At 42.3% G+C, this 23,073-nt stretch overlaps 2 protein-coding genes across 3 annotated transcripts in view; one reads left to right on the top strand and one right to left on the bottom strand.

The window, feature by feature from the left end:
• Positions 1-13,579, top strand: part of LOC138748255 (uncharacterized G-patch domain protein DDB_G0278987-like) — a 35,254-nt gene extending 21,675 nt beyond the window's left edge. Inside the window, exons 5-7 of the mRNA XM_069908099.1 lie at positions 9,709-9,761; positions 10,643-10,711; positions 12,947-13,579. Coding sequence (XP_069764200.1) covers positions 9,709-9,761; positions 10,643-10,711; positions 12,947-13,000 — 176 coding nt within the window. The 3' untranslated portion in view covers positions 13,001-13,579. The remainder of the gene's footprint in view (positions 1-9,708; positions 9,762-10,642; positions 10,712-12,946) is intronic.
• Positions 13,580-16,125: 2,546 nt separating this feature from the next.
• LOC138748272 (mitogen-activated protein kinase-binding protein 1-like) overlaps positions 16,126-23,073 on the bottom strand; it is a 58,463-nt gene continuing 51,515 nt past the window's right edge. For both annotated transcript variants that reach the window (XM_069908142.1, XM_069908143.1), the window contains 4 exons: positions 22,745-23,003; positions 21,762-22,601; positions 19,722-19,807; positions 16,126-17,588 (listed from right to left, as the gene is read on the bottom strand). In XM_069908142.1, coding sequence (XP_069764243.1) covers positions 17,358-17,588; positions 19,722-19,807; positions 21,762-22,601; positions 22,745-23,003 — 1,416 coding nt within the window. In that variant the 3' untranslated portion in view covers positions 16,126-17,357. The remainder of the gene's footprint in view (positions 17,589-19,721; positions 19,808-21,761; positions 22,602-22,744; positions 23,004-23,073) is intronic.

Raw genomic sequence — 23,073 nt, 5'->3', positions numbered from 1 at the left:
TTTCTACACAAAGAATGCTGGGGGACCTGGTGAGTTTCTCCAGCACGTTGGTGTAAACTACAATCTCAATGCCTGAGATTAACTTCTTTAACTCCAACCAAGGAAGGAGATTCACGGTAAATGGTTGGGCACTGAGGAATGCGGTGGAACAGAGGGATCTGGGAATACAGATATATATTTCCTTGAAAGTGGCATCACAGATAGGGTTGTAAAGAGAGCTTTTGGCCTTCATAAATCAAAGCATTGAATACAGGAGTTGCGTTGTTATGGTAAAGTTGTACAAGACATTGGTGAGGCCAAATATGGAGTATTGGGTGCAGTTTTGGTCACCTAATTACAGGAAAGATATCAATAAGATAGAAAGAGGGCAGAGAAGATTTACTAGCATGTTGCCCGGACCTCAGGAATGGAGTTGCAGGGAAAGGTTAAACAGGTTAGGACTTTATTGCTTGGAGCGTAGAAGAGTGAGGAGAGATTTGATAGTGGTATTTAAATTATGAGGGGGACAGACAGAGTAAATATAGGTAGACTTTTTCCACTGAAGGCCAATGCACAAACCAGAGGACATGGGTTAAGGGTGAAAGGGGAAATGTTTAGGGGGAATCTCTTCACACAAAGAGCGGTGGGAGGGGGAACAAGCTGCCAGCTGAAGTGGTGAATGCAGGCTCGATTTTAACATTGAAGAAGAATTTGGACAGGTACACGGATGGGAGAGGTACGGAGGGCTATGGACTGGGTGCAGGTCAGTGGGACGAGGCAGAAAAATAGTTTGGCACAGACTAGAAGGGCCTGTTTCTGTACTGCAATGTTCTATAGATCCATTTTAACTGTTGTCAGACGTACTGAGGATTTTGAATTTTAAGGAGAAACATTTATAATGTTTTCATGTTTAGAAATACAAGAGGAGTGGGAGCGCGTCATTTATCTCATCAAATCCTGCTCTCCCATTCAATTGAATCATGGGATGGACCTCCTCTCAGATCCACATTCCTGCTCTCTCCCCCACACCCCTCAGAGACTCTGAAATCCATCTAACTCCCTCTGAAATGTAATCGCTACTGCTGACTGCCACCGGTTGACCACCTGGGTGAAAAATATGTTCGTGATATACCATATACTTTTGGCACATGTCAGGTCCCCATTTTAGCCTCATTTTCATGGTTTTATCATATATCGGGCATATGAGTTGGCCCCCCTCCCCCGATTTTCTGCAAGGAATGTGCCAAGATTGGCGTTGGGGCCTCCCAGCAACAACCCAAAGTTCGTCGCAACACCCCAATCACCAAATAACAAATCTTTGCTTCTGACCGGGAAGATACCAAATGGAGCTGGGTTCAAGTCTTCAGTGTCGACTTCAGCCGGAGTAGGCAAATCTGTCCTCAACATCAGGTGCGGTGCCATCCGCATCAAAAAATCGTCTTGTCGCCCAAGTGTACCCAGGCAGGAATAGAGATCTTGGGATCTCCATTTGTAAAATGTGTGGGTAAGTTATGGCGGTGGCAGGAAGGTATCGGGGAGCGGTGGTGCCGGTGGTGGGGAGTTCCTTCGGGTTGTCTTGTACGCTGAATCTACGTCGAGTGGGGGGGGGGGGGGTTTGAGTTGAATTTAAGGCCTAATTTTTGTGTTTGGTGTATGTCGACCCCTGATTTTTGATGGTTTCAGGACTCGTACACTGAAATATATAGTAATACCAGAGGGTATATTGTCATACACACTAGTACAATGTACAGAGAGCACTGTAATTCCTACTTCCTGCAACCACCCAGGATCAGAAGATAAACCAACAGCATAAATTAAACCAGAATGTGTGTGAGACAGAGACAGAGAAAGAGATAATAATTACAAAAGGTTTGATAAATAGTTACAGTTGGAGTTAATGCCAAAAAAAAGTTATATTTAAATATCAAATTATCAGGGACATAAGTAAGGTAAATAATCGTAGACTTTTTCCAGGAGTAGGGAGTTTAAAACTAGAGGGCATAGATCAGTGGTTCTCAACCTTTTTCTTTCCACTTTAAGTAATCCCTATGCCTTTTAATCGTACCTAATGAACTCATTATGTGCAGGGTTTCAGAACTCCAAAGGAAATGGGCCAATGACAATTTTTCTCAAGCAAAATATTTCAGTTACAATTGGGTCTAGAGCAATGAATCTCAACCTTCCCTTCCCACCCACATCCCACTTTAAGCAATCCCTTACTAATCACAGAACCCCGATGGTCTAGGGATTACTTAAAGTGGGATGTGAATGGAAAGAAAAAGGGTGAGAACCACTAAGAGAGGGGAAAGATTTCAAGCTGTCCAGAGGAGTAATGTTTTGGGTGTGTGAAAGTGGTAGAGATGGGCATAGTTGCATGGTTCAAAAGACGATTAGACAGGTACATGGTTAGGATAGGTTGGCACATGGTGGGCTGAAGGACCTGTGCTGTACTGTTCAGTGGGAAATGGGATGAGCTTGGTAGACCAAGTTGGGCCGAAAGGTCTGTTTCTGTGTTGTAATAACTCTCTGACCTAAATGTCAGACTGTATCCTGAAATTCTCATTCCTGGTTCTAGAGTTGCCAGGTGAAACATTCTCCTTCCATCAGGCGAGTCTCTTCTCGTTCTCTGAATCTCCAGTGAACACAAACCAAGTCCATCCAATTACCCTCTATTTCCTATGAATTCAGGGTGTCCTGCTGCATTTCCCCAACACGTTTATGTATTGCACTCAACCCCAGTGTCTGCAGACTTTTTTTACTCCATCCCATTGAGTAGGGTTGAATCCAAATGTAGAGGTGAATATAAGCGGGAGAAGGCTATTTGCCCCTCCTGATCCATCTCAGAATCACTTCGCTGAGCACCTTGGCTCTGTCCACATCAAGCACTTCAATTCTGCATCCCACTCCCAAGACTGTCCATGACCTTGTGTACTGTCAAACCAAGACCACCTGTAAAATGGAACACCTGGGCACTTTCCACCCGGATGGCATTAAAATCAACTTCTCTGATTTCTGCTTGCCTACTCCCCCACCCCCCCCCCCCCCCCCCCCCCAATTCTGCCCCTCTCCCTCTGTCCGCCAGCTCTCCATTTGCAGAGCTGGCGGACATTCTCCCTCCCTTATCCTCCTATTGCGTCCTGCCTGCGAGTCTGTGCACCTCCCCCTTCCCCTCCTCCCAGCATTTTGTTCAGGCACCTGCCTACATTTTGCTCATACCTTGATGAAGGGCTCAAGCCCGAAACGTCGGTTCAGTATCTTTATGTTTGACCTGCTGAGTTTCTCGAGTGTCGTGTTTTCCCTTTTATCAGAATCAAAGTTGCATCAGATCCCTCAATATCTAAATGCCTGGGGGTCTGCCTGAACTCAGTGGGCCAAAGGGCCTGTCCCTGAGCTTGACTTCTCTGTGAATCTTGGAGCACCAGCAATGCTCACAATACAATGGAATTTAATGCAAACTAGTGTAAGGTGTTGCATTTTGGAAGGACAAACCAAGAAAGGATATACACAGTGAATGGTTGGGCTCTGAAGAATGGGATAGAACAGAGGGATCTGAGAATACAGGTTCATAAAATTCCTTGAAAGTGGTGACACAGGTAGACATAGTTGTAAAGAGCTTTTGGCATTTTAGCCTTCAAAAATCAAAGTATCAGGTTTTGGACTTGGGATGTTATGGTAAAGTTATACAAGACATTGGCGAGGCCAAATATGGAGCATTGTGTACAGGTTAGTGATATCTTTCCTGTAGTTTGGTGACTAAGTTAGAAAGAGTGCAGAGATTTACTAGGATGTTGCCTGGACGTCAGGGTTTGAGTTAGGAGGAAACGTTAAACAGGTTAGGACTTCATTCCCTGGAGTGTAGAAGAATGAGGGGAGATTTGATAAGAGGTATTTAAAATTATGAGGGGGATCGACAGAGTAAATGTCTGAGGGTAGGTGAGATACAAACTAGAGGACATGTGTTAAGGGTGAAAGGTTTAGGGGGATCTTCACACAGAGAGTGGCGGGAGTGTGGGATGAGCTGCCAGCTGAAGTGGATGAGAGGGGTGTGGTGTGGGGGAAGGTTAGTGGTACTGGGGAGAATAATATTTTGGCATCATTTAGAAGGGCAGAAGGGCCTGTTTTTGTGCTGTAATGTTCTCTGGTTCTCATATATGAATATCTCTGTGTACTTTCCTTGCATTATTGCCAGTTACACTCACCCCTGACTGAAGAAAAACATGAACTATTTAATGACACGTTCCTTGATGTTTTTGGACGCACCTTGCCCGGTGCTGGGTTGCAGCCTGATGATATTCGCCTACTGGGACAACACCCTTCAATCTTTCAGAGGGTGAGGCCTGCAAGTGGGTGGAACCTTTGCAGGGTTTTAATAGGAGTGCAGTCGGCAGTCGCACCTCACTCTCTCTCTGAGGCACCATGGACTGTTCAGGTAAGAGGAAACAGGCTTGCTGCACAGCGTCACACTCCACAAGTTGGCAATGTCTCATTGCAAGTAGGAACCATTGTGGACTCTGTGTAGCTCAAGCCTTTGGGGAGCAGAGAAAAGAAAAGGGCGAGTTGGGGCCAGCCGCCTGGAATTTCCCTGGCGGCAGTTCGATTCCCCGAGTTGTTGGGTGACACTAGTTCTCAGCCTCTGGGGAGGAGGGTGCACTGGGGAGGAAAGACACCCCCCCCCCCAGGGAGGAGAGAGGAGACCCCTCTGAGGAGGTTCTCCCCAAGAAGAAGGAGGAGGGAGTCTACTATTGGGCAGGAGAGAACATGTTTCAGGCTTGAGCAACGTAGGCAGGTGCCTGAATAAATTTGGTGGGGGAGAGGGGCAGGAGGAGGGCTCAAGCCCCAAATGTTGGTTCTGTATCATTATCTTGCTATGTAAAGGACACTGTTTGACCTGCTGAGGTTCTCCAGCATGGTGTTTTTACTTCAACCACAGTGAATGCAGACCACTGTTTTTTACTTCTTGATATCCAACTCATCATTTCTAGTTATTCATTTAACAATGGTGGGATAATCATCAAATTTATAGATAGAGTTGGAACTGAACTTGGCTACGCAGTCACGGGTGAACAGGGAACAGAGTAGGGGACTAAGCCCGCAACCTTGGCGTCAGTGAGGAAGAAGTGATGTTTTTCATTTGCGTTGGTTGGGGTCTGTCGATGAGGCAGTCAAGGATCTAGAGGTGCAGATAGAATCTCAGATCATTCAACTTGGCCCAAAGTCTTGTCAGTATGATGGTGTTGAATGCCAAGGTGTAGTCAACAGCCTGATGTCGGTGTTCATGTGGTCAAAGTGATCCAACAGAGTGGATGTTCATCGAGATGGCATCTGCTGTTGTTGACGATAGAAGCGTGTCCAGGATTTTCCTGATATGGTCAGTCTGCTTCATAACCAACCTCTCAAAGCATTTCATCAGTGCAACTAGCTGATAGTCATTGAGGCAGGTGGCCTTGCTCTTCATGGATGCAAGGATTCCTGTTGAAGCCGGTGGGGACCTCTGACCGATATAGTGAGGTAGCAACGAGCAAGCACAAACCTTGAAAGACTGTACAACAGGCTTTATTCTAGTAAAAGTCTGACCACCAGTTCATGCCTTGGTCGCTCCCTGTGTGACTGGCTCAGGAGGGGCCGGCCAGGTGGAGTCGGCCCCTTAGGTGGTCTTCTTGCAGGAACAGAGCACCCCCTTCAGTCGGCGGATAGTCATATCACCCCATGTAGCAAGAGGTTGAAAATGTCTACAAAGATACACCGTCCAGGCCAGACCCTTTCCGAGGATTCCCCCCTCCCGAAGGTTGTTTATCTTCTGGGTTAATGGAGATGGGGGGGGGGGGGGGGGAGCAAATGGAACCAGACAAGTCAACCAGCAAGGACAACTTTTCATCTGCAAATCTTGGGTAACCAGAAAGGCTGGTTTTGATGTGGACAGAAGTTACTTGACATTGGAGCATTTAATATTGAGCTTAGAAAATTGCAGTGGATGGAAATGACTGACTGACCTGGTGAATGTTTGCCGCAGGTCTCTGAACAGTAAAGCTTCTGATATCAGGCACCTACGGGGATTGGCTGATGCAGATAAATGTAATTTCCAGTTGCTCTTCCAATGCCTAATACACCTGCATGAAATAAACAGTTAAAAAGACAAAAATATTAAACTGTACTTAACACTGGATAAGCCTTAAAAGGATTTAAATATCTTTATCTGTTTATAACCTTTTGGCTGATAGGACAGGGTTGGGGAGTGGACTCCATGAACTTGATCCTGATCAGTGAATTCTATTGAAGAAAGAAGCCTGTTGGGGTGGGAGTTTGGAGAGGGTGGGGTGGGGGAAGGTGAACAAAGGAGGGGTACAGAGGTAGGAGGATCATTAAAGTTATGATAGGTATCGATAGAATGGCTCCTGGCACTGGGTGTGGGAGGTTGATCCATGCCTCTGAGGGAGGAGGGAACAAACCATAAGATATAGAAGACCAATCAGCCCATCAGGTCCATTTCCACCATTCAGAATCTCATGCCAATAAACTTAAGAGGAAGGATGGGAGGTGCCTCAAGTTTAGCGTGGACAGGATGGGCTTTTATGGCACAGTGTGCACAATATAAACAACTGCATACTAATCATAATCGAAGAACAAATCGGGATCAAGGGTTGATGCCGTGCACCACATTCTGCTTGGGTGAAATGCAAGATTTGCAGGTGAAACGTTGCACTGCAGGTTGACTTGTCTGGGGCGGTACGCTTTGATCAAAGCACCTTTTTAAACAGGGAGTGCAACTGTAATTAGTTCAGCTCATAAATGTTCCTTTTTTTAAATAACGTTATACACAAAAATAAGTCACTGTCCTATTGGATTCATAAATTGTAGTTACAGAAGTATAATCTTCTGTATCTGAAAAATAGATCACGCTTAACCAAGTGTCTGAGCCAGCTATGTTGAGGAGGACCTAGTTTCTAGTCTGATACTTAGGAACAGAAGTCATTTCTAACTTTCCACCTCTTTGGTTACCCTGTCAGCCGAGAGTAACTGGTCCTGAGCTGGTGAGGCAGCTATGGAGGCCAGAGATGGGACCTCTAGCTTCTTGCATAGGTTGGGGCAGGAGGTGGTTTGTGATGTGGTTCTACTCGTCTTCTGCGTGCATTTGATGTACAGAATTGAGATTCAGATTGATGGTCAGAGTATATACAGGACGCAAACTGACTGTGCAAAACAGAGAGATCCAAAAAAAATCTTTAAAGAATCTTTAAATGAGTTCCTGATTGAGTTTGACGTTAAGTCTGATGATGAAGGGGAGGCTATTGTTCCTGAATCTGGTGGACGGAGTCTTGAGTTACTTGCACGCCCCACCTCCTTGGGACAGTGGATTATTCACTACTCCAGGTGTCAGCCATGCGAACAACGTTGCTTACCCAGTGGGCCCAACTGAGTTTAATTTGCTCAGGGTGGGAGAGTACACGGACATCGCTTGACCAATCCTTCCAGTGAACTTCGAGAATATTGTGGAGACAGGTTTGGTGGTGCACGTCCTAATGCCTTGAGGTATCTGTGTTAGGAAGCCCGCAGCTCTAAGGGCAAGAATCACGATTGTGGTGCTTGTCTTTCACACACTTTTCTCAAATTCACCACTGAATTTGATTGGCGATTTGCGTTGGCCAAGATGTGGAAGGAGCCACAAAACCATCAATTCCATCATCCAAATCGTTGACATGTCACGTGAAATGAAGCAGGTCCAACACAGAGTCCCATGGAACACCACTGGGCACCCGCAGCCCTCCAGTAAAAGCCCATTTTAGCCCCACGCACCACCTCCTGCCAATCTTCTATCTGGGCTAATCTCTTTTCTAATACCAGAGGGCTCTTGTGCTGTTGAGCAGCTTCCTCCTTTGGCACTGGGCGTGAAGCCCAACAAATGGGGGAGAGGGCTGCAGCTGATGGAGTCAGGCTTGGCTAAGAAGGGTGGCACGGATACTGAGTTTCTCTCCCACCCCCCCTCTCCCCACCAAGGAGAGAACTGGTGAGGAGGAAAGGCCAGTAGGTAGCAGGGAGAGGGATGGGGGAGAAAATAGGGAAATGCGGATGGACGGGAAGATCAGAGAGAAAGATAGAGATCAAAATCATGGCTCTGTGCCAAGATCTGTGCTTCACGTTTTGGCAGAATAGCGTGATGTTATAAGCTGAGAACAGGTGATGACATGGAGTAATTCAACCTTGCTAAATGTTGCTCTCAAACTGGTTCGGCTCAGGTAACATTTTTGTACCTGTTGTTGGTTCTGTTGTCTCCCTGCTCTCAAAGGCCCAATGACCACAATTATCCACACCCACCCCTTCTGAAAAGAAATGCACAGTAAATGCAGGGTGGGGCTATTTGGGAACCTGCTGAGCAGTGTCACCTTGGAACAAAAAATACAAGCATCTGGATTGGGTTTCCAAATCCTGACGTTTTAAATTCACGCTTGTCTAGGACAGCCATTCTCAACAGGGATCTCAATCCCTCCCTCTCCTCTTTTCATCTTGCATAACAATTTTTAAAAATGTAGTCGTTAGGAGAGGAAACCAAAACTTGACCTGCTTCGAAGGAAGGGGGCCCATGAGCAGAATCTCAAGGAGCCCATAACCAAAAAAGAAAGGCGGTGAGTGGCTGGTCTAGAAGGATCAAGATTGTAGAATCTCACTATTGATTACTAAGCATTGACTGAGCAGTATCAGTAATTGCTCAATTTTATAGCAACCCTAACCTTTCCCAAAGTTCTTTTGCAGTTGAGGAGCTGATTCCACATGGAGCATTTACCACTTCTGATTAATGGTGACTCTGCTTGGTTTTTTTTTTAGAAAAAAACACCTCAATTAGTTTAGCAGATTGCAGACTTGTGAATACCATAGGAAGCAGAATTGGTGGAGTGAGAGAAAAGACCCAGATCTGCAGGAAAGTTGGGACGGTTAGAACTTAACTTTGACGTGTATTGATGTGCATGTCCAGATCTCACTAAAAGTGGTGAGACAGGCAGATAGGCTGGTGACAAAGTATTTGATCTCCTTCATGAGTTTTTGCAGCGGTGCAAAGCATTGTAAGACTGCATTAGGGTGAAGTTCTGGTCACCACCACAGGGATGTGTAGCGAATGAGTGCAGAAGAGGGTGTTACCTGGGATAGAGGGTTGCAAGCAGATTCGATGGCCAACCTTTAAATTTTTTTGTTTAGGTAACACATACACCCCACCTTAAGCAACCCTTTACTAATCACAGAGCACCAATGGCGTAGGGATTACTTAAAGTGGGATGTGAGTGGAAAGAAAAAGGTTGAGAACCACTGCTTTGGGTGATCTGCTTTTTAGCAGGTAACAGGCCTCTTTGGCCCGTGAGTACGTACCGGGGGTGTAGATTAATTGGAGGGCGCAGACTCGTGGGCAGAAATGGCCTGTTACCATGCCATATGTCTAAATTAAAAGGCTGGCCACCACTGGGTTAGACACATTTGCCCTGGGATGAATGGGGCTAAGGGGCAGATTGTCAAAATCTTTTTTTACTTGGGCATTGGGTTTCTTCATTTCAGAGACCATGTTATGAGCACCGAATTTGTCCTTCATTTCTCCACAGAAGCATTTCAAAAGAGACTTGAGAAGCAACCTCATTAATTAACCATTAGAAGTTCCCAGTGAGATTCAAACTGGTCCGATGATCTATGCACCCATCTCCTGTATTTAATAGTTTAACCTGATTCTGATATGTTTTTTTGCTGTTTTAGACAAAAAGTTGAAGGAAAAAAAACATAAACACAAGTCACACAAGGATAAAAAGGTAATGAAGTGCTTCATGTGAACCTCCTATTCAACTTCAATGTCCATACCACCTTGCACTCACAAGATATAGGAGGGAGGAGATATCACAAGATATAGGAGGGAGGACTCCCGTTTGGTCAATGAACTTCGGGAAAACTGGAGGTGACTTTTTTCCAGATGCAAACTCAAGTACTGCTGCCAGACCTTTTCAAGAGCACTAGGTGTTGATCTAATTTAAGAATGCTCTCATGAAGCAGGATCACCAAAAGCCGTGGCTCTCAACCTTTTTCTTTCCACTCACATCCCACTTTAGGTAATCCCTACACCATTGGTGCTCTGTGATCAGTAAAGGGTTGCTTAAGGTGGGGTGTATGTGAATGTCGGCCCATCGAGTCATGAGCTGATCCATCCACCCACTCCCCGGCCTTCTCCCCAGAACCCTTGCTGACCCAACTTGTCAAATACCTGTCGGTCTCTGCCTTACATAACATCCAATGACCTCGTTCAATACGCCTGTGGCAACAAGTTCCACAGACTCGTGACCCTCTGACTAAAGAAATTTTTCAGCATCCATTTTAAATTGATGCCCTTTATCCTGAAGTTGTGCCCTCTTGCTCCAGAATCTCCTACCATGGGACACAACTACTCTGGCCAGGCCTTTCAGCATTCAAAATGCCTCTATGAGCCCCCCCCCCATCCTTCTGTACTCCAGGTATAGTCCAAAGAGCCAACAATCATTCATCATGTATTAACCCTGTCATTCCAGACGGTGAAAGGTGAGGGAGGGGTTACCTCTTCCACTTCCCGTTAAATCTCTTCTTCCATACCTGAAACCGATATCCCCAACGCTGGACAAAAGATTCTGTGCATTTGAACTGAACTCGATTTCTTGGTTTCCAGGGTGATTCTTCTTCTTCTTCCTCTAGTTCTAGTAGCTCCAGCTCTTCAGACACCGAGGGGAAAAAAAAGGTAGGACTCCCGTTTGGTCAATGAACTTCGGGAAAACTGGAGGTGACTTATTTTTTCCAGATGCAAACTCAAGTACTACTGCCAGACCTTTTCAAGAGCACTAGGTGTTGATCTAATTTAAGAATGCTCTCATGAAGCAGGATCACCAAAAGCCGTGGTTCTCAACCTTTTTCTCTCCACTCACATCCCACTGTAAGTAATCCCTAGGCCATCGGTGCTCTGCGATTAGTAAGGGGTTGCTTAAGGTGAGATGTATGTGAATGGGAAGAAAGGTTTGAAAACCACTGTTTTAATCGTCCCTCATTGACTCGTTATGTGCAGGGTTTCAGAACTCCAAAGGAAATGCACCAATGACAATTTTTCCTCAAACAAAATATTTCAGTAACAATTGGGTCCAGAGCAGTGATTCTCAACCTTCCCTTCCCACTCACGTCCCACTTTAAGCAATCCCTTACTAATCACAGCACCAATGGCCTAGGGATTACTGAAAGTGGTATGGGAGTGGAAAGTAAAAGGTTGAGAACCAATGACTGAGACACCCTTTTCTTGTCAAATAAAAGTGCAATTGTGATCCTATTCTACACAGGACCACCACGTAGTCATTTCGACATACAGCACTGGAACAGGCCCTTTCAGCTCACAAGTGCCTAACTGACCTACAAGAACTGTGTTCTTTTTGAATGGAAACCTGAGCACCTGGAGGAAACCCATGCAGACATGGGGAGAACGTACAAACTCCTTAGACAGTGCGGGATTTGAACCTCTGTCCCAACTGTTGCACTGACCATGCTGCCCATTGAATAAAACCCAATTATTTACTCCTTTATTAAATTCACATTGGGATCTCGTTCCTAATAAATCTGCTCCCTCTGGTGGGTCAATCCAAGTTTTGACATTGTTTAAAGTAACCGACTAAACAAGCCATTGTCAACGTCTGCAATGAGCGACATGCAAGCAAATATTTTTACTTTCAGCTATGCTCCTAGGGCACTCTTCTACAAAATTCTCCAAAGCTCTGTATATAGGGAGTATTGCATCCAATACTTGGGGACCTCTGCTCATCACGAGTGATGTGGCAGCTTCACTAAACTGGTGAAAAAACATACTTTTCCTTGACACAGGCTATTGGGCAGTGTGATCATTATAATTTAGAAATACAGCCAATTCTGAATCTTTGCTGGCCAATTTACACCTCATTAACCTCTACCCCGGCACATTTTTGAAGGGGAGGAGGAAACCAGAGCCCTAGAGGATAACGTTTATACTCCTGACAAACTGTGTGGAATTCTAACCCAGATCCAGTCCCAATCCTTGGTGCTGCATTAACTGCTCGGCCGACCATGCCGCCCTGATCTCGACTGTTTTGTGACTTAACCACTGGTGGGTTCAGAACACAGCCAGCATCTTAAAACTTAGCTCCAGAAGGTTGTTGAAAGTACCATCATTGAAACTTTGTGGCCTGGCATGTTTCCTAATATTACCGTGAAGCCAAGGGACCAACTTTGATTCCATGAGGTATTTCAGCAAAGATAAAGATGCTTAACTAATGTTTCTGCCTTGAGCCCTGCATCAAGGTATGGTGAAGAAGCCAAGAGATCATTGAAGCAGCAGAATAAGTAACCTCATTCAAAACTAATGGGGGAAATACAAAGTATTAGTGCCAAAGATGGTTTTGAAGTGTTTACATCCATCTTCAACATCAACGTAGAAAGGTCAAGTTAATGCCCATTTTGTCCTCCTAATGGACAGCCAATTTGATTCAATTCACCTGACAATCAAGGCATCCAAGCACATTATGGGGCCGAAAAGTATCTTGCTGTCCAACCAAGATGATTCAGCTCCAAACCTCATTACAGCTTTGATCTAAACATTGATAAGGTGCAAAAGTTTAATAAATAAATGAATTCCAGAGGATGATTGCCCTGGTATCAAAGCAGCAGGAGGGAAATTGAGGAGTTCTAATACAATTGATGTGGAAATCTGGCCATGAGTTGACATGACTATCAGAAACTAATTAGTTTGGCCCAATTCCATGAATGTGTTACCTACTCAACCAGCTTTTGGCTGCTTCCTTGCAAGTCTTTGAAGTACTTAAAATCTCTAAAGAACAGTACGTGGTTGGAACAGTTTAAGGTGATTTTTGTGATCAGCACCCAAAAGTGTTCAGGAAGCAGTCTTTGTTGCCCAGTGTTATTTAAGTGTAGCTTTTTAAATTATGGCTTTGTATTTTTGCAGTGTGAATCGAAGAAGCCAAAAGAACACAAGAAGAAGAAAAAGGAATGCAAATAAAAGCCGCAATTGCACTTTGATGCACGTTGCCCTGCATCCAGGGGGTCCTTTCATTTTTAGATTAAGCATCTCCCCTATATACACGTGGTTAATTCTTTTTGCAGCCGACTTTATACAAGTTTATGAGTAGTTTCTTCAAAGGTGGGCACGGGTAATTAAGTGGCTCTTTTTAGGCAAAAATCCTTAATTTTGGTCATGTTAATTTCCCCAGAAACATAAAAATTCATATTGACCTCGGTATTAACTTTAGTCAAAAATCGAATTCACCTTACTTCTTTGAAGTAAAAATCTCTAGCGTCTTGGAGAGGTAGATTTAACTTTTGGCACTTAGCCCAGGTCAAAGCAAATGACAAATGTTGCGGAGAGAACAATCTAAGAAGTAATAGTATTGTACTAATATTAGATTTGATTAGAAAGCAAGAGGTGGCACTTCAGGAAGAAATGGTGGGAAAATGGCTGTAAAGATGTCTTATAGAAAGCAATATGGTTAATCAGTTCAGACACTACTACAAATTGCTTATCAATATAATCTTGTTTGGATCAATGCAATTACAATAAATTTTACTAATTCAAAATTAATCAATAATGTGACGTGATTTGTTCAAATACAACCTGTTGAACAAAATGGTTCAATCTACTGGAATTGGAATCCTGCATTTCCAACATTTATAACAATGCTTCAACAATATTCCATCATTTGTTCAGCAAACCCTTGCAAAGCCAGAAAACATCGGGATCTAACATGAAACAAATGATAATCAAGCCAGTTTTCATCGGAGGTCATGTATTAAATGGAGCTAAAGCATTTTCTGTCTTTGCTACAAGTTACTGAATGTTTTGTTCATCTTGGATCAGGTGAATGCTGTCTTTTGCCCAGAGGAATGAACTCAGTAACTTGAGGGAGATTTAATTGGAACCTGAGCACAACTTTCTTTTTAAAACACAGAGGGTGATAGGCATAGTATGGAATGGGAAAGACAGGTACTATTGCAGTTTAAGAAAAAAAATTGATAGGTGCAGTGGTTTTCAAACTGCGATCCTGAACCCTCATTCCACCATAATTAATGGTATGTGAGTGGAAAGAAAAAAGGTTTGAAACCCACTGTTTTAATTATACCTCATGGACTCGTTACGTGCACGGTTTCAGAACCCCAAAGGAAATGGGCCATTGACCATTTTTCTCAAGCAAGATATTTCAGTAACAATTGGGTCTAGAGCAGTGATTCTCAACTTTCTCTTCCCACCTTAAGCAGTCCCTTACTAAAAACTGTGTATGTGTGAAAAAGAAAGTGTGCAGCATGGCTAATGTGATTTATGGTGTGAAAAATAAAAAAATTTAAAAAAAAAAGCAATCCCTTACTAATCACAGAGCACTGATGGCATGGGGATTATTTAATGCGAGTTTGGGGGCCAGTTTGAAAGCCACTGGTTTAGAGGAATATGGGCCAAATACAAACAGGTGTTCCTCCAATTTATAACACCTAATATTCCATTTGGGCATTCTCCAACCAGACAGCATCATCAACCTCCATTTTCTATTAAACCCCTCCTCAGAATCTCTCCTTCCTACTCTTCTTTCCTCTAGCTCCCCAACACCTTCCCTCTTCATTCAGAGCTATTCCTCTCCCCCGAGACACCCTCCCACCTATATCTACCTATGACCTTGCCTGTACTTCTCTCCCTATCCCCTTTTTATTTGGGTGCCTGTCAAGGTTTAAGCAAAAAGCAAGCAGAAGGCTCAGGCCCGAAATGTTGGTCACCCTCTACTTCCTATAGATCCTACATCACCTGCTGAGTCTCTCCAGCACTTTTGTGTGTTGCACGATCAGCAAATTAATACTGGTATGCACAGCCTCCAGCATTCGATACGAGGACTGAAGGTTTTTCTGAAAGTTCTACATAGTGAGGATGATTTTACCTGACAAATCTAAAACACACCACTGACAGAAACATCTTCCCCAGCCTTTTCGTTCAGGCACCTGCCTGCTTTTTACTCATACTTTGACAAAGGGCTCAGGCCCAAAACATTGGTTATAGATCTTTACCCCCCTATGGAAGCTGCAAAACCTGCTGTTCCTTTTGTGTTTTAATTATAATCAGCGTATGCAGAACTTTTGCGTTTCACTCTGTAAAACTCTAATGTTCACATGCTTTTCAAAGTGTGGAGCAGTTTGGGGACCAGCTGTTTAGCTGAAATATTTAACGTTGTTATGATGTTTGCCAATTTTCCCATTCACAAAATTAGCTACGAGTCCTGGTAAAATACAGAGAGCAGCATTTCGCGTTAACAGCAAATTAAGAGGTTTTAAATCTGATCACCAAATCTGATTCTGTTCTCACCACAAGCATATTCCTATACAAAATAGCAAGTGTTTTAGCAAAACCAGTTAGTGGTTTAACACCAATTGCAACTACCAATTAGTGGTAATTCTGCCGCGCCCACAGGAAAAAAATCTCAGGATTGTATGTGATGTCTGACAATAAATCTGAAATCTGTTAGGGAGTAGAAATTTTGAGTCCTTGGAGATCACCTCCTTCCCTAAGCACAACTTCTCAACTGTAATGACATCCACAAAACCCCAGGTATCCTACCAATACCTATGGGGATTAGTAGATGCCAGCTAAGTGAATTTCTGGTTGCTTGAGATTGCGCATTGCAAGGATTGGGGAATGGTAAGGCGCACCAATTATAAACTTCCGTATTTTGTATCTATTTGTTTTCCGTGAGTTTTTTTGGCCAGTTGCTTGAATTCCTGATAACAATCTTAAGAGATTCTGAAGGGAAAAATTATGTGTTTACCATAGCTTCTGTGCCTGGCAAACTCACTACAGAGTTCAAGTGCATCACATAGAATAGTTGTCATCTGAGACTCACTTCTGGCAAAACTCCCCAAAGAACCTTAAAAATACCCAATCACATACTTACTTCAGAGGTCCATCAATCCATCCGTATGGCACAGAATCCAGACCAGATGTTACATATTTTGAGGATTAGCAAAGTTTGCACAGTTGGATCCTCGGAAGCGAGACAACTTTGTTCACGTTTCCACAGTTCTGCTCACCACACAGAAGACTCTTATTTCCTGTGTTAACCATCTTACTAATACATTAAAATAGTTGTCCGCTTCCAAATTATACACAGTATTTATTTCCAAAAGATATTAAAGAAAAATCCACATAACATGGCCAAAAAACCCCATCAATAAAACACAAATAGACATTCTAAAATAATGCAATTCCAAAACAAGATGTGCTTATTGTAATACATTATTTCATTGTAAACTTTATACAGGATCATACAGAAATTTTTAAAAACCTGCCTTGACGAAAAAGCCTATCAGAAAACCTGATTAAGACAAGGAATTTTCCAAAAAGGCTTTGAAGCTTTGTGTACAATTTTGACAAATTTCACATATTTTGCTTTTTTTTTTAAATTTCAAACCTGCTCTGAAAACATGCTTGCATGAAAATATTTTTGTAAAGCAACAAGAAATCAGTACGAGACTACAATTCCTTGAAAAGGGATTTTTTTTAAAAAAATCTCCTGGTTCAAGAGACATAATTGAAATGTGCAAAACCTGTAATAATCCAGGTAACCATGCACATTAATAGTGATGCACCAATAAAACTTATCGAAACTGGTCAGTTAACCCAAGAAATACATTTGGTATTTGAAGATATGGCTCTTAATATTATGATTTACTCACCTAAATTCAACATTTGGATTTTTTCTTCCCTCAAAAGAAAACAGTTAAGTTGAATAAACACAATAATTTAACTTTAATGAATAACTGAACCACAAAATGGAGTGAACTGCCAAACTAGATTGCCGTTGGAGACATTTTCAACTCTGACCATAAAAAAAACTCCCTGTATTTTTCTAGATACAACCATTTTGCAGGGTTGGGATTGGTTGACAAGTTAATACTTTGTTAGCTTTCTTTGATAAATAAATAAAACCCAAATCCAAAGTTAATCTTTTCATAAACAAGTTAGTTTAAAATGCTGCTTGAATCACTTTTGGAAGTCCCATTTCTCAGTGCAGGCAAATGCAATTTTCAATTTTTTTTTGAGTGGGTTGTCAAGGATTGTGAAGGGTTGGGGGGGGGGGGGAAAGACTAATTACTTAAAAATACACATTTCCTATTTATCTCTAATACAAAAACTGAGTTAATGTGACAAGGCACAAGAAAATCTGCATACATTTTCCATCTTAAAAACACAACTGAAACCTTTGATTTGATGAGGAAACATGTTTTTTTTTAAACTGGAATACTGTACAGAGGACCAAGCCTTTTTTAAAAATATCCTTCTGTGGTTCAGAGGATTTGTAAAAAAAAAAAAAAAAATTCTGTAATTATAGTTTCTGTGTTATCATTTTTATCAACAGTTCCGAATAGTGCTCAAGCAGAGCTGTCGTCTTGTCTTTCTCGAGAGATTCTGAAGGGAAAAGTGATGTGTCTACCATAGCTTCCGTACCTGGCAAACATACTACAGAGTTCAAGTGCTTCCTCACAGAGGAAAATGCATCACATAGAATAGTTGTCATCTGGGACTTCACTTCTGGTGCAGCCTCACTGGACGTCACCTGCAAAATTAGATTGGAACAATAATTTTAAAAACTGCAGTTCATTTACTTCAAAACAAAAGGATGTGCAGACAAGGCATTAACAGTTCAATTACAAATGCCTTTCAAACACCCAATGCATTATGCCACAGGAATAAATACATAGCATGCTCATTAGAAGAGGGAACAGAAGGCTCTGTTAGCAAGGAATAACATTAAATCGTTTGAAAGAGGGGACATAGGATCAGAAGATATAGAATAATTGTGGGTTGAATTAAGAAATAACAAGGGACAGTGTCGGCAGTTATATACAGACTCCAAACAGTAGTTAGGATGTGGACAACAAATTACAACAGCAAATAGGAAAGGGATGTCAGAGGGGCAATATTATGGTAGCCATGGTGGTTTTTAACATACAAGTAGATGGTGGGGGGAATCAGGATCTCAAGATAGAATTTGTAGAATGCGTACAAGATGACTTTTTAAGATGATCAGCTTGTTGATCATCCCATTAGGCTGTAGTGGAATGGGTGCTGTATAATGCATCAGAGGTGATCGGAGAGCTTGGGGTAAAGGAAACATCAGGGGGCAGTAATCTCAATATGATAAGAGTTCAATTGGAGATTTGACAAGGAGAAACTGAAGTCAGATGTGCCGATATTTCAGTGTATAAAGGGAATTATGGTGGCATGAGAGTACTGGCCAAAGCCAATTGGAAAGGGGCACAAGGAGGGAGGAAAGAGCAGAGCAGTAATGGATGGAGTTTCTGCAAGAAATTAGGAAGGTGCTGGATAGATCAATACCGAAAATATTAGAATGGGAAAATGTCACAACTGTGCCTGACAACCTTTAGAATAAACTGATTTCCCCAAATATGCTAAAGGAATTCAACAGGTCTCGCAGTGTCCATAGGAGGTAAAGATATATAAACAACATTTCAGGTCTAAGTTCTTCAAGGTAAAGGGCTCAAGCCCAAAACGTTGGTGATACATCTTTACCTCCTATGGACGCTGTGAGACCTGCTGGGTTCCCCCAGCACTTTTGTCTTTTTACTACAATCACAGCTTCTGCGACTTTTGTGTTTCACTAAACTATTTTCCAACTTTTATTCCCACTGACTTAAATTAATCCCCTGTAAACTGTTTGCATCCTCCTTACAGATATCCAACTTTTATATTTGCAAATTGAGCTTCAGTCCATTCACTTATTCATTCTAAATCAATGTATGTATACCTGCAGGCTCAGCGCTGATTGCTGTAAAACTCCACTGTTGACAGATTATGATCCTGAAAAAAAATCCTGAATCATTGCTCCATGCTGGTCTAATAATCCTCCTTCCATGCTAATATATTACCTCCAACCCCATGATTCTGAAGTAATCTTTTGTGTCACCTCTTTGAAACGTTCAGAATTTTACATCTACTAGTTCCCTTCTATCCACTCTGGTCAGGACTTCCTGAAAGAACGAGAATATATTTGCCAGACACCATTTTCTCTTCATTAAGCCACAATGACTTCCCAAATGTCAGTTGTTACAAGTGCTACAAGGTAAATGATGTAACCATGTCCTGTAATGGCATAGCTGCTAGACTGGGTCAGTTGCAGATGGCGAGCTACTCAAATCTCAAATGTTGAAAATGCACTAGTAGACAGAAACTAAGACTGTAATGGGGTCCCACTACCTTAACCACCCAATCCACCAAGACCAAAATATTTCCTCTTCTAGGCTTACAATTCCCTTCCTATCAACCAAACCCACAGGGCTACTTGCCTACACGAGTCCCAGGTCTTCTGGCCATTGGTCGCTCTGAGACCTGATTGGTCATTTTTCTGCCATATTGACAGAAAAAGCCTTTTCAGTTGGTCCCAAAGATAAAGATATCAGGAGTGTAGACCTTTTACAACACCTGGTTTGGTGCACAACAATGGCATACAACTTAAATTCTCTAGTTAATATTCAACTGTATATTCATCTTAGCTTATTTTCTTCATTATTTATGACAATGGCTTGGTAACATCATGGAATACTCATCTAGAAGGAAAGGGTACTAGCAGACCAATCCGCCAACAGGTCAGCTGAACGTATCCTTAATCAAATAAAAAGGTTTAAAATATGTAGGTGATGAATTAAATGTTAGAAATTTGTCAACAAACCTTGCTGTACAGCTGTAAGGCCTTCTGCAAAGTGTTTTGAAGTTCTGTTGCAATACATTTACAGTCTTGGATACTGACTGCAAGATCTGGAAAAAAAAATGAGAAAAGCAAATTCCCACTACTTCTAAAATCACCAATGCAGCGCAACAAGATACGTCAAGCCATTTGTATCAAAAATGTGCCAACGGTGAAAATCCAAGAAGCTGTAAGCACTCAGGGCAAGCAGCAGTAGGAAGAGAAAGGTGATGATTTGGAGATACCAAGTTGCCAAACAATGTAGCAAACTTAACAGGGTATAATTGACTGAAGCAGATAAAATTATTTAGCAGGTTACTCGACTATGACTACTGTTAAGAGTATAGTGGCAACAGATGGCAACTGGTTCTATGTGTTATTTAACATATAAACAGCCGACGTATTCCAACAGATGCCTTTGGGGCCAAAAATAAAAACACATCTATAATATTATGGGTGACTGAGAAAATATTTGGCTGAGACCCTCTGATTATCATCTTCGGGTTCAAATCAAAAAATGAGTGGGAATAGTTAGTTTTCAGATATTGACAGCAGATAGCAGGCAACCACACAATGTATCACACTGTAGTATTTAAATAATCTTTCAATGTGTGAACCAAAAAAACCCCAGAGTCAACATTGAATCTGCACCATTCGTCATTTAATTAAATCACCTTTTATTCTACCTACATTCCCATTAATTCCCTCTAGGTTCTACCCCTAACCTACACTGGGGGACAAATTAGGGTCCAATCAATCCACTAACTCACATCTTTGAAGAGAGCCAAAGCATCCACACAAAACCCATGCAGTCACAGAGAGAACATACAAGCTTCACAGGGACAGCCCACGGAGGTCAGCTTCATAACAAGGTCAGTGGAGCAAGGAGTTGGCACCTCTCTCAGCAATGCCACCCTGTCAGCGTCCAGTATAAAGTGGGAAACCACTTTGATGTGCGTGTATAGTGAACAGTGACCTTCTAGTGTCTCTTCATAGATTGCAAATATTGAGCTTCTAGTTCCTATCCCACCACTGAACCCACAATCTATCCCTTTATTAGCCAAGTTCATTACCATTTGTCAAAAAAAGATTTAACTTGAAAATGTTGAAAAAAAATTGGAGGAGTTTGTTGCAACATTTTTCTCTGACTGAGAAATACAAAATATTAATATTGCACTGTTAATATCAGTCATTTTTAATCACATGACTAGTCACTTAAATATATATTCACATACATTTACAGGATGCTGCTGTCAAGACCACCATTTATTGTCAGTCCTTCATTGACCTACGAACTGAGTGGCTTGCTGAACTACTTCAAAGGGCTCACAAGAGCCAATCCTATTGGTGCACAGGAGCTAAGTCTAGACCAGATTTCCTTCAGCCACAATGTAATGGCTTCATGGATATCATAATTGAGCTTTCTATATTTCAATGTAGACCTACAGCACAGTAACTTGTTCTTTCGGTCCGTGCCCCCCAATTACTACCTATACCCCAGCACGTTGTAAACAGTCGGAGGAAACCGGAGTACTCTGGGAAAACCCATGCAGACAAGGGGAGGACGTACAAACTCCTTACAGTCAGCACAGGATTCAAACTCTGATCCCGACTTCTGGCGCTGTAATGATGCGTTAACCGCTACGGCAACTATGCCGCATTATTGTGGACTTCCTATAGCAAAGATAAAGATACATAACCGAGGCAGGAAAGAATGTCAGCAGGTACTCAAACAAAAAGAGAAGGGCAGGAGGAGGAGCATGTGCAAACAAAAAAGGGAAGGGTGTGGGGGAGGAGCTCTGCCCCCCCATCCCATTTTATTTGGAGGCTTGCCGATATTCTTCCACGCCTTGAAGGTCTCAAGCCTGAAACCTCAGTTATCCATTTTTATCTTTGCTGTTTGACTTGAATTTCTCCAGCATTATGTTTTTAAACCACAATTCCACACATTTGTTTTTTTAAAAAAGTCTTAAGGAAAATATTTGGTCAGAAGTAAAGAAAAAAGAGCATTAGAAATTACAATACCTGCTTCACATGTAGGCTTCTCTTCAATCTCTCTAGTTTCCCCAGGTGACTTAGAAACTTCCACCTTGAAACTGTTTCCTTCTAGGATAGTCGTGAAGTTATCACTCATTCTATCTCTGTTGGGACTGACACAGCTGGGCTGTGAAGCAATGGTGAACTTGCATCCATCCAAAGTGTGCTCCATTGCATCTTTTGAACAGATGGACTGTTCAAAGTTTGAGCTCTCTCTCTTTAAATTTTCCAATGAATTCAAATTTGGATTGCTTACATTTTCCTCAAAGTCATGGAGAATTTTATTCTTTTTAGCAAAAAAGGCTGGTTGCGCACAGGGTGATGACCGCGTGGAATCTTGAGCAGCTCTTAGCTTTTGTTTAAGCTTTGAAACTGGAACTCCAGTGGCCATAGGAGGAGGCATCAACAGTCTGTCGGTATGAGTTTTAGAAAGGTCCAGGGTCAAGTTGGCTCTAGCTTGGTGGTTCCCATAAGATAAGGTACCACTTTGTAATGTTTCTTTAAAGTCTTCAATTGTACCAACTTCACTTTGAACGGATCCTCCAATGACGGACTCTGTTCTCAAGTCTGTAGTAGATGATGCCTTGGAATTGGGCAAACTCAAACCATTTGATTGTCCCAAGGTTTTGAGATTCAAGTTCTCTCCCATTGATGCACTACGGGACATCTTAGCCCTGAAACTGGTCGTTGGATTCATGTAGGACCTGGCTCTGTTAGATTTGTTCTTTGATTCAAGGGAATCATCAAACAAAGTTGTTTTACCATGCAGGGACAGTCTCGCTGCATTTTCCTCATTCACTTGGATGTCATATTGGCGCAAGTGAGATCCTGTCATGAATGAAAGTAACAATGTCAGATCTTACGATTTAAAGAAAAATGAAATATTTAATATAAGCAGTAAAAGAAAAAAACTGCTGGCAATTAATTTTCTATCGGAAATATTGCAAAGTAAACTTTGGGTTAAATTTTACCTGCTTGAACCAAGTCCTTGACAGAGGCCGATCTTCCACCCATTTGACTTCTTCCATGACTTGTTGTGTCCTTCACCCCAGGGAATGCAACAAGCTTCTCTGCACTTGCACTCATCAATTCTGCATCCTGCTTGTTTCCACTGATTTCTCTCTCAGCATTATTCCTCTTTCCACCTAGGCGAAGGTCTGTTAACTCTGATCCATCAACTTGTACAGAAGGTTTTTCTTCAGTTCTTAACTGTGTCGACTTGAGAGCTTCCTGAAGTGAGAAAATAATGAAGGTAGGTTTTTTCCCCCCCTCCCACTATAGTTTGGTTCCAATCTTACTG

The sequence above is a fragment of the Narcine bancroftii genome, chromosome 13, assembly GCF_036971445.1.
Source record: "Narcine bancroftii isolate sNarBan1 chromosome 13, sNarBan1.hap1, whole genome shotgun sequence".
NCBI classification, from domain to species: domain Eukaryota; kingdom Metazoa; phylum Chordata; class Chondrichthyes; order Torpediniformes; family Narcinidae; genus Narcine; species Narcine bancroftii.
The sequence above is the reverse complement of the archived record's forward strand: the minus strand, read 5'-3'. Positions and strand labels throughout refer to the sequence as shown.